At 39.8% G+C, this 17,419-nt stretch overlaps 1 protein-coding gene across 2 annotated transcripts in view; it reads right to left on the reverse strand.

Moving 5' to 3' along the window:
* Nucleotides 1–17,419, reverse strand: part of abl1 (ABL proto-oncogene 1, non-receptor tyrosine kinase) — a 193,034-nt gene that overhangs the window by 83,033 nt on the left and 92,582 nt on the right. For both annotated transcript variants that reach the window (XM_087998209.1, XM_043720556.2), the window contains exons 2-3: nucleotides 2,437–2,601; nucleotides 808–1,103 (exon numbers count right to left, since the gene is read on the reverse strand). In XM_087998209.1, coding sequence (XP_087854335.1) covers nucleotides 808–1,103; nucleotides 2,437–2,601 — 461 coding nt within the window. The remainder of the gene's footprint in view (nucleotides 1–807; nucleotides 1,104–2,436; nucleotides 2,602–17,419) is intronic.

A 17,419-nucleotide genomic window follows, 5' to 3' on the forward strand; every position in this document is an offset into this window, starting at 1 on the left:
ACTTGAAGTGCATTCATGTAAAACAGATTTTTTGATGTTGACTTTCTTTCGTCTAGCAAACCCACAGACACCAAACAAGGATGTGGTTAAAATAAAGGAAGGAAGAAACAATATTATTAATAAACTTACAGAATTGGCTAGCAATTAGCAAATTAATTTCGATATTGCTAAATGGGAGGTGGTGCTGTTTGGTTGAAGAATAAAGAAATCACATATTGCTTGAAAAAGGAGTCTAAATGGAATTTAGGAACGAAGAGGTACAGATACACAAGTGATTGAAAATAGAAATATCGGTTAATAATGCCATTAAAAAAAGGAAACCAAAACCAGTAGCTGCAAATTAAGACAGTGACCAATAAATCCAATAGGGATTCAGCAGACCTTACCAAAGTCTAGTTAGACTTACTAATGGGATATGACTATTACTAGCAAAACCGGAGGTTATTGCACATCTCTAACTGCCTTTAAGAGTGCAATGCTAAACCATCTTCATTAACCACTGAAGTCATTTTGGTGTTGGCACACCCACAGTATGTTTAGATTAGGTTTATTCAAGTCAGTACTAAGAATGTGGAACTCCCTACTCATGTGAAAGGAACATTTCTGGTTGAAGAAACAGTCAGACCAAATATCTTCCTTCTGTGCTATGATGCCAATTATCCAATGGTCATGCTACATGAGGCACCAGAAAGCCTTGATCAATGAAAATAATGCATACTTTACAAGAATGTATAATCTGTTAACCTAGATACAGTAACATTTCTCAATATAGTCAATGCAAGTCAACAGCCTGCAGAGAAGACCTACCTTCCCATCAGATGCAGTGTTTATCCTGTAGTGGTATACCCTTCCTTCATAACGAAGTGATATGGATCTTTGTCCGGGGCTACTTTCACTCTCTCGCACCAGAAAACTCCCATTGATGCCACTGCTGAGGAGGTATTCTGCAGCATTGCGTGAGACTGGCCCATGGTACCAGGAGTGTTTCTCTAGACTGTTAACAGGTGTAATATAGTTGCTGGGAACCCAGCCCTGGCCATTTTTAGTCTGAGCCTCACACCATTCTCCATTGTGGTTGTAGCCCAAAACACGAAGCTTTTCACCTGCCAGAAAGAGAATGTGTTACCAAAGGTCTCAATGTACAAACTGTTGCATCACATTGCCCACAAAATGAACAACGAAAGTAAACTCTTTTTTTGCAGCTTAGATGGTTCAGGTGTTGTCTTTTTAAGTCTACATGATCATTGTCCACTTTATTTCTAGATTTAGATTTTTGTATCTTGGCTTTAGATACATAATCATAGGCACTCCTAACTTCCCTTGCCAAAATATCCAATTTTTATCTCCTTCAGTCTGTGCGGGCAAGACACTGCCACTGACCAACCTTACTCAATGGCTGGACTAACCTATCAGGAAGCATGCCTGATCAATAGGGAAAAACTCTGCTTCCCATTCAGTTATTCCCTGATATCAGAAACACCTAGTGCATATATAAGTCCAGACTAGGGCTGGATTTATACTTCACTCAATGTAGAATGATTTCCAAAAAAACAATAAGGAATGGGTTTGAACTTTAATTCGCCTGTTGCATTTTCTATTTTTTATAATGCATTTGCATGACTCTGACTCTAAATCCCCCTTTGTTTAAAAAGAAAAATAAACTTCTGTTTCTTTTTAAATCAAACCAAACTATTGACTCTACTTCTGCCTGTCCATAAGCGTGAACAATATCCAAGGAGGTCAACAACGAAATATCTGGGAGGACGACAAAAGGAAGTGGTTACATTAGGGAGAGAAAAGTGGCAAATGCTGAATTGCTGAGCTGTCTTTTTTGTATTCAGAAATAAAAGCTGCAGCACATGGACTGCTGGGGTTCAAGAAGGCACCTCAACACCACTTTTTGAAGGGTGACTAGGGACATGCAATAAATACCAGCCAGCGACACTCGTGCCCCATGAGTATAAAACATCTCTAGCACCTATTGTAGATGCAGAAATCAGCAAGGAAAAAATATTTGCAATTTGGATTATTGAGCAATTCGTCATCACAAAAATATTTTAGGAACCATATTTTAAAAGAATTGCAACCAGATCACAAGATAGTACTGGTCCAGGTCTAAATTTTGATGCCGAATCAAGACTGCTACAAAATGATGCAAAATCAAATTCTATTAAACATCTTCATAAGTTATATATTTCTCCCTATCACAAAATCAGCTAGTCAAAACAGGATATCTTTCAGCAGGGATTAGTGACAAAAGGTTAGGTGTTCCTTTGGGTTCATCATCCTCATATCATTCCTTGCCACCTATCTCTCCCACCTCACCCTCAACTTCACCACACTTGCTCCCTCTCAAGTAAATTCTAGCTGTTTATTAAATTCAATGACTGGGAACAGATTTGGCAATTTCTTTAGTGGCATGCCTTCTGCTCTTACCTTTGGTTATGCTGAGTGTATTGTCCCCGCTGGCAACAAAGTCATACAGTGCAACAAAAAGGTTGGGGTCATTTTCACTAGGGCAAGCAAGCAAGTTCTCTTTGGAGTTCCACCGGGCAGCCTCGGTCAGGCCTTGTGACTCAAAATCTGGACGGTGTAGAGCTTCTAGAAAGAAAACCAAAATAAAATTATAACATACTGCATGTAATTCAATAAAGCACCTACTCAGATCCTGCTATGCCAGTCAGATGCTGGCTAGTCACATTAATGCCCAACCCTTGTAAAATTACACTTGCCTCATTTCACAAAATACTTCCGACAACTGGTAACATCACGAGGGTTTTCAAGTCTTTGTTAATAATTAAGTTTAAGTATTTTAAAGATACTTAATGAAAATAAATCCCAGGATTCAAAGTCTACATGTGAAATCTGACTGCTACCTTCTTGAGATTCCTGATAACACCGTGCCTGATGCTGCACAGGCGACATGATCTAGAGACACACAAACTGTGGCCCCTGGATGATGCACAGACTTGACATTCTGGCCCACAAAACCCTAACAACTTCTTTAATATGAGGTTAAAGTTCTCCGGGGCTATTTTGTCCATGCGTGGAAAGGATTATTCTTGCACTGCTGGCTTGTCTATGAATTTCAATTGGAAAACTAATGACACCCAGACTCTCCATTTTCAGAGATGGAGAAAATTCAATAAGCTCTTCCCTGGGGAGAGCACCTCAATGCGACATGAAGTTTGCGCACTTCAAAAGACCCCATCAGCTACACCAGGGTCAAAGCACTGGAACTCCCTCTGTAACAGCACAGTGGGTAAACCTACAGCATTTAAGCGGCCCCTTTCTGTAGTGGTGATGGTGTCCCTACTCCTGAGCAGGAGATGTGTAATAACATCGCTGAACACAATGATTAGAAAAACAAGTTAAAATAAAACTTTCCTTTATGGAAAATGGTTCAAGAAGGCAGCCCATCATCACATTCTCAAGGGCAATAAATGCTGGCCAGCCAGCAACGCCCACATCCCAGGAATGAATTTCAAAAAAATATGCTGGGTTGGCACATCCAAAACAGTCAGGCCCAGACTAAAAGCAGTAAATCAGGTCCTCCTGTTAGTGGGTTCAGAGTCAGGCTAAAAGGCCTTTACTGACTTTGTTAAAAAAGAAAACTCCATTGTTACCTTTGTGCTCACTACCCAACAATCAGACCTGGTCGGGCAAGTACTTGATTTTACAAATATCATTCCTGTTTTTGATTCCCTGCATGACCTCACACTAATCTCATACTACCCTATGACCCCCTGAACTCTCTGTACTCCTCCAAATCTGGCTTCTTTGAAACTCACCATTTTAATTGTTCCACCACTGGCAGCTGTGTGCTCAGCTGACTGGACATGAAGCTCGGAAATTCTTTCTCAAGCCACCTCACCTCCTTTAAGACATTCCTTAAAATATTACTATTTGACTGTGCTTTGGTTCATTGGTCCAAATGCAGCCGGACAAAAATTTGTTTCACAACACTTGTGCATAGTTCTTTAGGATGATTTAATGTGATAAGGATGCTACATATGTACAAGTTTTTACTGAACAACTGGGATACAATGACGAGGATACAAACAGGCAAATGTAATGATTAACGACGACCCACCATCTGCTAGTGTGAGCAACATGAGACTCTGATTGGAGAGAAACATCTTAATCTAGACAGGCAGCAATACCAGAAATTAGATGCCATATGCACCACTAGCTACAGGAGACTGACTAATGGGAATATGAACCATCACTTTCTGAGCCTTGTCTGAAACAAAACTAAATTTATTGCTATAAAATGCACTGCTGCACATAGCATTAAGTGTTAAATACAAAATAAAATACGAGATAAGGTAGATTAAGAAAAAAATACCATTAGCTGATGATACAGGACTGTGGGACATTAAATTTAAGGATGAGAAATACAAGGGGCATGAAGGAGGTTTTTACTCCACATATTGGAGACATTGAACTATTTCAGTGGGAGGTTGGACAGGTACTTCATGGAAATAAACCTGCAGGACCACAGGTGATAAAATAGAAGATTGGGACTAACTGGATTATTGTGCAGAAAGGTGGCATGGAGTCAATGGCTTCCTACTATGTCATAATGAATTCATGACAAAACTAAACCAAACTAGCTGAGAAAACAAGGTAAAAATCAATAACATCCATGGTGCATTCAAAATAGAGCTAATAAAGTTTTTTTTGTCTGGTTTATTTTAACTTAATTTGCACTGTATATTTTAGCTTTTACAATTTAATTGAATCCCTTCTAAAAACACAGTTATTCTAGCCAGGGGAACAGCATCAACATATCCCAATATGGATAAATACTGCAAAGGATAAACAGGGCACATAAAGGCATTTCAACAATGATGACAGTTCCACAATTAATATGAAACCTCCTGTGATTGCACAAAGAGCTATACAAATGCAAGCTTTTTCCTTCATTTTAACTGACATGCATATTGAGTCATTAGTTTTAATGCAAAAATTACTGAAGAAATCTCTTTCGTGCTGTACCTTTCCTCCACAGTGGCTACTAAATGAATGCTGATGAACACTTCACTCACCCTCAACATTTATAAATGTTTTTATCACTAAATTAAGTTGCTCTGAATAATAATAATAAAGATTATGATTGCAAGAAATATTGTTTTTAAAGATATTCTCCTAGCACATTGAATAGTTAGACATACTACTGTGAGACGTAGTGATAATTTTAAATGTTCTTCTGTCAACCTGCTGCAAAGCCGTATAAAAATTTCACACATTGGCGACAGAGTTAATTTGGCTTACAAAGTTCAGTTTGTGCAAATTCACTTGCCATTTTTGAGAACAATCGGTATCTGGGCATGAATTTAAAAATATGCCAGGCAGTGCAGGCTACTGGAAACCTCGTGAAACCCGCATCCAAAGATTTTGATGCTCAGTCAGCTAGAATACATCAGCTTATATCTTTCAATTAGTAAAAGGTGATGTCTATTGTACTCAAAACCCTGTACCCAGTGTTCTGATCCATACTATCATTTTTATACAATATTATTGTTGACAGAGAAGTTGATGATTGCATGTTTATACTTGGTGCAATTATCCCTTTTGCACATCTCTACACTGATTATATCAACTACATTTTTGTTTCTTACATACATCACACATGAGATGATAAATGCTGATTCTTCCTGATTCCAATCAGCAGTGTTAAGCAATTAGATTTTATTGCCTTAAAGGGAGAAGCTACTTTTAATACAGCAGAATACAATATACAATACATAGCGCAATGTACTGGTGTGTAACCCTTGGCTTGCTGCAAGTTAACTGCTAACATACAAGTGCTGTCAGATGTTATCAATCTACCATTCCTGTGGAGAAACAGCACGTCTGCAAGATTTCCTGGGTTGACACTGGGAATTCACATTATCAAGCCCCTGATACAATTTGTTTCCCATCTGGTTCACTGTCAATCAGCTTCCTCCAACTGGGAGAATGAAAAAAAACACTGCACCATCTGCTTCTCACCAAAATTAACGTTCCTCCATGATCAGTCAGAAATGTGGAAAAATTCAAGGAAATGAAAAATATAGCAAAATATATTCTCCCTCTTTGTTTTTGCATTTAGGTAAAACAGTAAGCGAGTAATATCTTGCATTACGCTTCTGTTTTTAAGTGGTTCCAGTACGGCAAAGAACCAATGCTTTTGTTACCATTTGGCTTAACTATTCCAATCTTCTCCTAGTGGCCTCCCATCCTACATAAATCTAAGCACACCCAAAACTTTGCTACTCATCCTAATTTGGTCTAAGCACCGTTCCACTCATTATCTGTACATAAAGAATTACTTTGTCTCCTGGTCCAGGAAAATTTGCACCTTAATTTCTAAATCCCTCCACGGTCTCTCCTCTCCCTAACTCCAACTGCTCCAGTTGTTTCATGGGTAAATTATCAAAAAGATTTGACACTGAACCATCAAAAAGACATTGAGACAGATCGACTAAACTCACAGGTAATATTTTATGGAGTGTTCTAAAAGATGCACGAGAGGTGAAGGGGCAAACAACCCTCCTCCTCCTGCAGATCCTATATTTCATTCGATATGCCACTGAAGTTGTGCCTTCAGATACCAAGGTCCTAAACTCTGACATCTCTAAAGTCGATCCACTTCTTGCACGTCTCTTAAAACACTCCATAAATATTACCTCTTTGACTGAACTTAGTCAATCCATCTCACTGTCTTTGATGGTTATGAGTCAAGTTTTGTTTGATAATTCACCTATGAAACAACTTAAGGCATTTTACTACTTTTAAAGTGCTATACAAGTGCAAATTGCTGTTGTTATTCCAAAGATCATTACAACTCTCCATTATTAATCCCATCGTTTTGAGAGAAAGCCAAGAAGCCTGAAACTGGTCCAGCACATGATGATACAAAGACCTGTTGATGTCTTTCAGAAGTGTGCATAAATTCACACAGAGCTATGACTAACTGGAAAAAATGAACACATTTCAGACAAAATAATTTACTGCATTACGCATGGTAACATTTGTTGTCACTTAGCAACTGGGTTAAGAAATTACACTATGGCAGATTGGGCCAGTTTTCTTTTGCAGGTTTTGTGTTTTGATACAACTCTACTACATAAATAATACAAAAAGCCATGCAGCAGGTCTGACATGTGTTCCAACAAGTTTGGGAAAGCAAGTCTTAGCAGGACTTATACACTTAATGGTTAGGTCCTAGGGAGTGTTGCTGAACAAAGAAACATTGGAGTGCAGGTTCATAGCTCATTCAAAGTGGAGTTGCAGGCAGATAGGATAGTGAAGAAGGCGTTTGATATGCTTGCCTTTATTGATCAGAGTATTGAGAACAGGAGTTGGGAGGTCATATTGCGGATGTACAGGACATTGGTAAAGCCACTTTTGGAATAGTGCATGCAATTCTGGTCTCCTTCCTATCGGAAGGATGTTCTGAAACTTGAAAGGGTTCAGAAAAGATTTACAAGAATGTTGGCAGAGTTTGGAGTATTTGAGCTATAGGGAGAGGCTGAATAGGCTAGGGCTGTTTTCCCTGGAGCGTCGGGAGGCTGAGGGTGACATTATAGATGTTTATAAAATCATGAGGGGTACGGATAGGATAAATAGACAAAATCTTTTCTCAGGGTTGGGGGAGTCCAGAACTAAAGGGCATAGCTTTAGGGTGAGAGGAGAAAGATATAAAAGAGACCCAAGGGACAACTCTTTCACGCAGAGGGTGGTATGTGTATGGAATGAGCTGCCAATGGAAGTGGTGGAGGCTGGTACAATTGCAACATTTTAAAAGGCATCTGGATGGGTATATGAATAGGAAGGGTTTGGAGGGATATGGGCCAGGTGCTGGCAGGTGGGACTAGATTGGGCTGGGATAATTGGTCAGCTTGGGCCGAAGGGCCGGTTTCTGTACTGTACATCTCTATGACTAAGTACATCATTTCAGGTTTTGGCATTGTCCCGATCAAGGCATCTTCAGCACAGTAAGTGTAAACTTCCCCAGAACAATGGAATGTATGCTTTGAGAAGATTCATTTTGAAGTCCCATTATACTTGTTGCAAGATAGAGTCCTCAGAGTTTGTGCATGTGCCTTTGAAGCATGCACTTCAGATTCAAAGGATTATTATTAAGCCCGATAACTTTTCTCCTGTCTTCAACTTGTTTCCAAAAGCCCATACTTTATTCACCCACCACAAGACCCAAACATCAATTTTGTTCAAAAAGTTATGCCCAAAGATTTAAATCATCTCATAAGATCATAAGAAATAGACGTACGATTAGGCCGTTTGGCCCCTTGAGACTATACTATCAATCAATCTGATTTGATGGAGTCCTTCATTTCACTTGCCTGCTGATCCACTCTCCATAGTCCTCAACTCTCTCGTTGACCAGAAGGTCTCTCTCCTCTCAAACAATACTCACCGAAACATTAATTCTGAAGGGAAAGCAAATTACTGCAGATGCTGGAGATCTTAACTAAAAACAGAAAATGCTAGAAAATAGATCCATCAGCAACTGCATAAACAGAAATAGAGCCAACATGCCCGGTCAATCGCTCATCACCAGCATTAGGAAAAAGTTAGAAATATGATAAATTTTGAGCAAGTGGGAAGGGGAGAGTGAACTGGAAGAGGGACAATGGGAAGGTTGTGATCGAGTACAACGCCAGAGAGTTTAAACAACAAAGGTTTCATGATATATGGCCAAAGGGAATATTCCATTAAGTTTAATTCCAGAGGCACTAGGATTTAGATAATCTCAGTATTGGTCAGTCAGCATGAGCTGTGGGAAATGTAACCACAGGCACTGCAAGTCTTTTTCCAACTGATGCAGAACAATGCTGAAGTCTAGTTGAATCAAGCAATTTCAGATGTCTGTTTTGTTTAAATAAAATGTGTTATCATTGCATGAGCAATGAAATCCCACTTAAATGAGTATTCACTAAGGCTCAATCAACAGCATCTTCGAAACTCAATTTCTACCAACTAAAAGGTCGAGGACCATAGATGTAAGAGCAGAATTAGGCCATTTGGTCCATCAGGTCTGCGCCACCATTTAATAACGCTTGCTAGGTCTCTCAACACTGTTCTGCCCCGTAACCCTTGATCCCTTTACTAATTATGATAAGATTATAAGAGCAGATGCATGGGAACATCATCTGCAAGATCCCCCACCCATCCCCCAGCTCACATTCCACCCTGACATATCAGCATTCATTCAGTGTTGACCGGTCAGAATTCTGCAATTCTCTTCCTAATACACAGTGGGTATCTACAGCTCTGGACTGAAGCGATTTGAGAAGACAGCTCATCACCGAAGAACTTGGGGTAGGCAATTAATTCCAGCATGGCCAGTGATGCCCATATCCCATAAATTAATTTAAAAGAAAATCAAAAACACAATATAAATAACAACCTGTGTTATTTGCAAGACAGAACAGATCTCATGGCTCAACTTCTGTTTATATCCTACACAACTTCCAGCTAACCCCATCATCATACTCTTTTATTCTTTGCTGTTTCATCTGTTTATCTAACTTTCCCTTAAAATGAATCTGTTATTTGTCACTCCTTATGGTATTTACTACTACTAACAAAAGGTCATTGACCTGTAACATCTGTTAATTTTGTTTCTCTTTGCTTCGATCTTCTTGGCCTGAGTATTTCCAGCATTTTCTGTTTACATTTCAAATTTCAAGCATCTGCAACATATAGCCCATTACATTTAGAACTCCCAGTTTTGGTCTCTCCCACAAATTAAAACATCTTTCCTAAATCTACCCAATTGAAACTCGTGATATTAAAAAGACCTTTATACAGTTTCATTTAAACCATACTGAACTACTTGTGCAACGTTAAGTTTCCAAGGCCAGTGACTGTTGTTCCTGACGCTATCAAAAACACTATTCAACAGGCACTTCTTCACTCCTGGGCTGGCTTTGGGAAGGCAGCACTATATTAGCTTATCATTGTCACTTCCTCATTTATTTTCTAGCATGTCCAGTTCATGACCTAGGATTGGGTAAACAAGAAAGGCAGCCTGCTGTTGTGGGCGGAAGATAGTGTGTCAGCACTTTTACATATCCAAGTGTAGTCAAGGACTTTTGCTTTTAGTTACTCTTTATCAACATGTGACGTGAAGGTGCCGCTGTTAGACTGGGGTGGACAAAGTTAAAAACACAAAACCAGGTTACAGTCCAACAGGTTTATTTGGAAGTACAAGCTTTCGGAGCGCTGCTGTTTTGTCAGGTAGCTGTGGAGTAGGGGAGCAACCTGGTCTTGTATTTTTAACTTTATCAACATAAACCAACAAACAGCTATGAGGAGGTGCACAAACTGCCCAAAATAGCCGCCTTCTAATAGACCTCATCATTCACTCTGACTCTTGCTTTAGATTTCAACTGTGGCTCAGTAGGTGAGGCACTGCCCATGTCAGAAGGTTTAGTCCCACTACCAAGCTGACATCATCACAGTACAAGGTATTGTACTGTCAAATATGCAGACTTTGGGCGAGACATTAAACTGAGCTCTCTCAAGTAGGTGTAAAAGCACAAGGTCGTTCTCCACAATGTCCTTGCCAATATTGATCCTTACTTCACCAATACAAGGTTGCCGATAGTGGATTTCTGCTGCATGCAGATTGTCTGCCTTCTTTCCTGTACCAGAATGAAGACTATACTTCAAAACTACAGCACTTCGGGATACGCCAAGGTTGTAAAAAATACTTATAAACTTCAAGCTATGCTTTCTTTCCTACTCCCGCAGGTCACAAGACACTCTGCCTCCAACAAGTCAACAACCAATATATCGGAGGGAAATACTCACGGCTGTTAGTAAAAGCAATTACAGCACATGGATTACACCACCACCTTCTCAAGGGGAACTAGGGAGAGGCAATAAATGCTGGCCCAGCCAGCGATGCCGACATCTCAAGTGAATTTAAAAAATCGAATCTGATGCGATTACTGATACTGAACTCATGCACTTTGGTTTCTGTGGAAACCTGAGTGATGGGTTACCCTTCTCATCACGTGGTGTGTTCCACTGATAAGACATTTTTAAAAAAGCCATAAACTGTGGCTGGTTCGTAAAGCAGTATCCTGTCCTGAAAAAAATCATATTTGACTTCAAAGGTTTTCTTTGTTTTTCTCTCTCGTCAGATACTGTTAGACTTGCTGAGATTTCCCAGCACTTTTGTTTTTGCTACTTATACTGGTCGGTTTAACTGGATCATCTTCACTGCCAAGAAACATGCATCTTTGTTTTGTTTTAATGTTGTGTTCAAGTTGTATGCAACATTTATATCTATCAGATTTTTGTCAAAAAAAAAGGATGCCAAATGTTCAAATTCACGGTTTATACTGCAATGTTGCAAGATTTGAACTCAGCTCAAAATGCATTCCAAAAGGTGGGTGCATTATGAAGCCAAGATAGACTCAGAATTCATGCTGAGAATTAAATATTGGGCTCTGGTAAGACTGTAGGTTGAGCTGATCTCCAATTTGCCAACATAAACAGGGCCATTAAAATTGTTTGAATGTGGGTTTAATGCACAATTGACACTCAAATGGTCTCTACATTGTTCCAATGCTAGAATGGAGTTCATTCTGGAATGGAGTTAGATTCTACTGCGGTATTTTGTAATTGAAAATGAGGAAGTTAACACATCCCAAAACGTAAGCTGTTTAAGCTCTCAAGAGAGGAAAGGTGCCACATCAGACAAAATTAATATAGCATGAGATGGAAACTTTTCAAACTTCATTACAGCACAGTAATTGCAGTGAGTGGTTAAGACCTGGAAGGCACTGCTTAAGAATGTGTGGTTAGATTTAACTGAAGATTTGAAGGAAGTTATCTAATAAAGAAAAACTTACAGGGTTACGGGCAGAAAGTGACAGAATGAAACAAGGTAAATTACTCTTTTGAAGAGGCTGTGTCGGTCCAACAGGCCAAAGGGCTTCCTTTTGTGCAGTAAAAATACTGTGATTCTGTAATTGGTGCTTTCATGTAGTTGGGAAACATTTCAACTTATAACAGGTAGTATAAAATCTGGACTCCTCTTCCATGAATAGCACTTGATGCTAGGTGAATTGTTAATTTTAAATCTGAGACCAATAAGATAACAAAGGTATTCAGGGCTATAGGACAAAAGTGGGTACATGGAGTTAGGTTCTAGATCAGCCATGATCTTACTGAAAGGAGGAACAGGCTTAAGGAGCCAAATAATTTCCTCCTCTGCCTACATTTCTATTAGGCTGTCCTGTTGATCATCATCCCCAGAGAGTAATCACAACATGTACTGCCGATAGTGTGGTGCCCAGCACTTTTTCGCACCCAGGTTCCACTGGAATGTGGAAATCCAATTGTTGAATTGGGGAAACCCAAGGGAGCTAGGTCTTCCCTCTTGCTCTTGAAAAATTTCAAGCAGCTCTCACTAACCTTGCACTGTGGATCATTTTCCCACCTTATGGACTGAGAGATGTCCAGCTGTTTCCTGTCAGCTACAGCCCTTCATCATAACTTCGCTGAATTCAGTAGAGAGGACATAAACTCCGATGACGGTATGTTGTGGATGAGAAATTTGTGTCTTTACTTTGTGCACTTAGATGCAAATTTGTTTTCTGTCTGACAAGTATTCCTTTCCTCCACTCTCCTACACACTGCACTTGTTCACTGAGTTTGGTCCAAGTAACTTGCAGCATTTTCTTGATTCTGAAGGATAACCATTTCTTTCTCCCTGAACTATTCTATGACAAGCTCGTGATGAAGGTGCTCTCACAGTGCCATTAGATAGGCAGTTCCAAGATTCTAACCTCAGAGATGATGTAGCAATGACGATGTGTCCAAGTCAAATGGAGGTGATAGTGCCACAGTGTACCTGCTGTCCTTGTCCTTTGACATCATCATGATGGCTGTGCATTTTGGAGGTGCTTTGAAAAGCCTCAGTGAGTTGCTGCAGTACATGCTGGGGTGTGCATACTGCAGTCAACAAATATATAATGTTGGAAGTAGAGGGAATGAGTAACGTGTTGGGATTCACCTATACTGCAGTATTAAATGAAATAATGTAAGCTATAAAATGCAAAATTCAGTTTTCTTACAGAATTAATCCATGCTGGAGATTTGAAAGAGGAGCCCAATTTAGGCTACCAAACCTATGCTGGTGCATTTTTCTCCATACCAGGATATATATGATCAAGAAACTATTTGTTTCCTTTTCAAACGAGTCTATGGAGGCTGTGCTAACAAAGGTTTAGGCAAAGAATTCCACGCTCGAGCCATCCTTGGCAAAGAGGTTGTCTTTCCAACTATTACTGCAATGACTTTACAGTTTTAATGTTACACGACTACTTGAAGTGAAGTAACACCAAATGGATAAAATCTTATCATATCCAAGCAACCAGAATAAATGAATATGGAACAAACAAAGTTCTAGGAAGAGGAGTAGGCTGTTTAGCCAGTTGAGCTTTTTCTGCCATAATGTAGGAATTCTCACAACTTGCCTGAATGAGTGCAGCTGTAAAAGCAAGAGTAGCTCAACACCACCCAAGCCAAAACACTCTATCCACCATATTCATCACGCACGACATTTTATTCATGATCTGGAGATTTAACTTCAGTACAGTGACTCAATTCAGTCAGATTATAATTTTATTACAAGGGATTTTAGACATTTTTAAATACGTTGGTTTTAGCAAATAGTATGCTGTCCATTGTTCCATGAAAATCACAAGTGGCCATGCTCAAGATTCCCATTTGTCTTTTTCCTAACAAGTTATCTAAAGCTATTTCCCCACTGTAGTGTTTCTTCCTCAGGCAGGGAAGCAACATCAGGACCAGAAGCCATCTTAAAGATCACTCCTGTGCTTCTATTAGTAAATGAATTTCCACAGTTCTGAGGAAGGGTCACTCAACCCGAAACGTTAACTCTGATTTCTCTTCACAGATGCTGCCAGACCTGCTGAGCTTTCCAGAAACTTCAGTTTTTGTCCAGAGTTCCGTCAGTCTATTATTATTTCTCATCCTCTCTTACCACAGTATTTGGATCAATGAATGGAAAAGGTACGAACTAAGTAAGCCTCTCTGAAACCAAAAGTTTCCAGCTCCAGTTACCAGACTGGGATCATGCTTTCTTTAGCTAGAAAAAGGCAGCCCACCTGAAATTTCTGAATGAACCTCAAGAGCACACTGGAAAGAAAATGATATAAATTTGTTCATGGGAAACCGCAGAGGCTCATTCTCCATATCGAGGTCAAGTGAATTGGCCATGCTAAATGGCCCATAATGTTTAGGAATGTGTAGATTAGTTGCAGTAGTCTGGGGTAACCGTAGGGTAGGGGATTGGGTTGTTCTTTGGAGGTCGGTATGGACTTGCTGGGCAGAAGGGCCTGTTTCCACACTGTAGGGATTCTATGAACAGAAATCAAGCTCAGGATATTCAATTTAGCAGTTCACTGCATTGTAGTTGCTGAATTGGTGTCCAATTCAATCCAACAAAAACTAAATGACCACATAGCAAAATATGTAAAAAATAACCCCCTTGTCGTTATCAGAGTGTTGAGTTATACAAGGATAATCCAGACAACTGAAAACGGAAAGACTCTTCAAATGTGCCGTGCAAATTTTGAACATTCTCTTACAGCATAAAAGCATGGACGCACTAAGGAGAAGCTAGATAAGTGAGGGAGAAAAGAGGAGGAAAGGAACACAAAAAAAACTTTCAATTTCTAATGTGTGTCACAAAACCATGCAGAATCCACATTAGAGAAACAAGCTATTTGGCCCATCTGGTCCATGTCAGTGTTTACACACAGGTCTCCTCCCACTTCATTTCATCCTTATAAAATATCCTTCTTTTCTTCTTCTCTCCTGTTTATCCAGTTTCTCCTTAAATTCATTGATGCCTTTTTCCCTTAACTGCTCCCTGTGGCAGTGAGTTCAAGATTCTTGGCACTCTTTGGGTAAAGGGATTTCTTCTGATTACCCTCTTAGCTTCATAGGTGACTATCTTATATTGATTACCATCAAGTGGAACTTTCTCCCACAAGTGGAAACAAACTCTCCACATCTACTTTATTAAATCCCTTGATTCTTAAAAAACCTCCTTAGAAAGAAAAGGAGCTGTGATAATAATCTGTTCAAAAATAAACAGCAGATAGCCTTGAAAAAAATTCTGAAAAAAATTGTTGATGTCTGCACAAGAAATCAAGTGTCAAAGTCCTATCAGCGGCAGCAGTTCAAGACGACAGCTCACCAACACTCAAGGGCAGTTCAGAATGTGCGATAAATGCTGGCCCAGCCAACCATGCCTACATTCCATAAAGGAATTAAAATAAACACAAAAAAGCTTTAAAATAGATTTTTATGGCTGTATTAGAGGATAAAACATAGCTATTGTGCAATTAATCCCGAGGCTGAAAAACCCAAATTCCAAACAGGACAAAGCACCACATAGCAAAACCACAATGAGAGAACTGCCTGATTATCAGGGAACTTGCAATCATGTTTTCAAGATGGCAGAATAGGATCACAGCTTTAGTTCCGCCAGCCATACACAACGTAACCGCGGAAGCGAGGCAGGCAGTCGGCCCTAAAGACCCCCTCCACGGCCCGCCGCCTGGACCTGTTTATGGCCAGTTTGGCCAGGCCCAGGAGCAGACCCACGAGGAGGTCTTCAGACCTGCCCTCCCTCCTCCGTACCGGGTGCCCGAAGATCAGGAGCGTGGGACTGAAGTGCAACCAAAAGCAGAGGAGGTGTTTTTAAGAAAATCAAAAAGGGAGTGCAAACGCCCACACCCAATATACACGTGGTCCGCGGACTCCACAGCGGCACAGAACAAGCAGTTGGGCTGCTGCGTCCAATCAGTGTTATTCCAGACCTGCAAATGCTTGATAATAAAAACATTACACCTCATCAAATTTTCTTTTGCTAACAACAGTGATCAGTCATGGGCTGTTCTCCTCTTGAAAGGAGAGTTTCTTTTATTTGTCTCATGCAAGTTTAAAAATGCAAAACAGCATGTTTCAAAAATAACAAAAGAAAAACATCACAGTCTTAAAGCATTATTGCATTTTGTGGTAACATATTGCCAGTGGCCCAGCTAATAATCAACGAAGTAGACCGAATAGATCTGTAATATTTCCAGTTTGAATTTCTTCAACTGCTGAATTTTGAGTTTTTATATCAGATTTGCAATGTCAAAAATATTTTACTTTGAAGTAAATATTCAATCTCTGCACTTCCACTCCAGGAATCCCAACCGGGAAGACGACTTATTTTTCCCTCTGACATTATTTTTATTTTCATTTCTTGTTCACTTTCATGTTTGTTTGCATCCCTCTGCTTAAAATTTTTTAGTTGCGCTATCAGTTCTGATGAAAGGTCAGAAAATCTGAAAAATTATAACATCTCTATCCACAGACTTTGCCTAACCTTCTGGGTATTTTCAGGACTTTCGGCTCTACTTTTTTCCAAATCTGTTGAAGTACAACATTGGGGTGCAGCTCCAGATACAATAATTCACCCAAGTCAGCTTATCGTAGTTATTTTTGTATTGGTTCTTCTACAGGTCTCAGCCTCGGAATTTGTAGCTTACAAACTGGCTGTTTTTATCCACAGAATCTTGCAAACAGAATTCTGGAGAAGCAAGGAATTGGACCTACAATTCTGCCAATGGAATAACAGTTCACGGAGTGTCATGGAAGAAACAGCAAGTTGGCTCAGAATCCAACCCAAGAAACATCAGATTTCTCATGAGAAAATCTAGGCAGCAACTGACCGTCGGCTTTGTGATACATAAGGTGATATTGTGGCGAATTATGCAGGAAGCATTCTTTCAATTGCATCTTCTGTATATACTCCTACAGGTTAAATATGTGTTTACACTGTTAGCATGGAAATTGAAAAATCGAGTTCATCACTTTCGAGAGTCAGAAAGCCTTCCTGTGCAAACCTCCCATGAGGCGACGTGTTAATTCTCTTCTCCTTACTACAGCTGGTCAAAATGACATAGCAGGCATTCCTCAGCAGCTAATTGATGGGAATGCCGACCAAACTCCCTGCCAGCTGCAAACAAACAGAGCCACAGAAAAATGGCAGCACAGCATAAAATTCTCTTCAAAGTTTTCAATAATTTGACAAGAAAAATAGAGGTAACATCAAAGCAATCCTGGTCTTCCGCACATCCCAGACGTCTTTCCTTCACTGTTGGTGGTCCTGTGTTTAGCTGCTCAGGTGCCAATCTCGAGAATTCTTTTTCTAAATCTACCTGCCTAACTAGCTCTCTCTTCATTCCAATGCTCCTTAACGGACTCCTCACTAGTTGTAAAGCACTTTGAGACATTCGGTGGTCAAGAACTGTGCTGTACAAATGCAGGTCTTAAAGGGTGTCTCTTGCCTAAGACTTTGGTCACTTGC

Source organism: Chiloscyllium plagiosum, unplaced genomic scaffold (genome assembly GCF_037043375.1).
Source record: "Chiloscyllium plagiosum isolate Xiang-an unplaced genomic scaffold, Cpla_swu_hap1 HiC_scaffold_21, whole genome shotgun sequence".
Classification (NCBI taxonomy): domain Eukaryota; kingdom Metazoa; phylum Chordata; class Chondrichthyes; order Orectolobiformes; family Hemiscylliidae; genus Chiloscyllium; species Chiloscyllium plagiosum.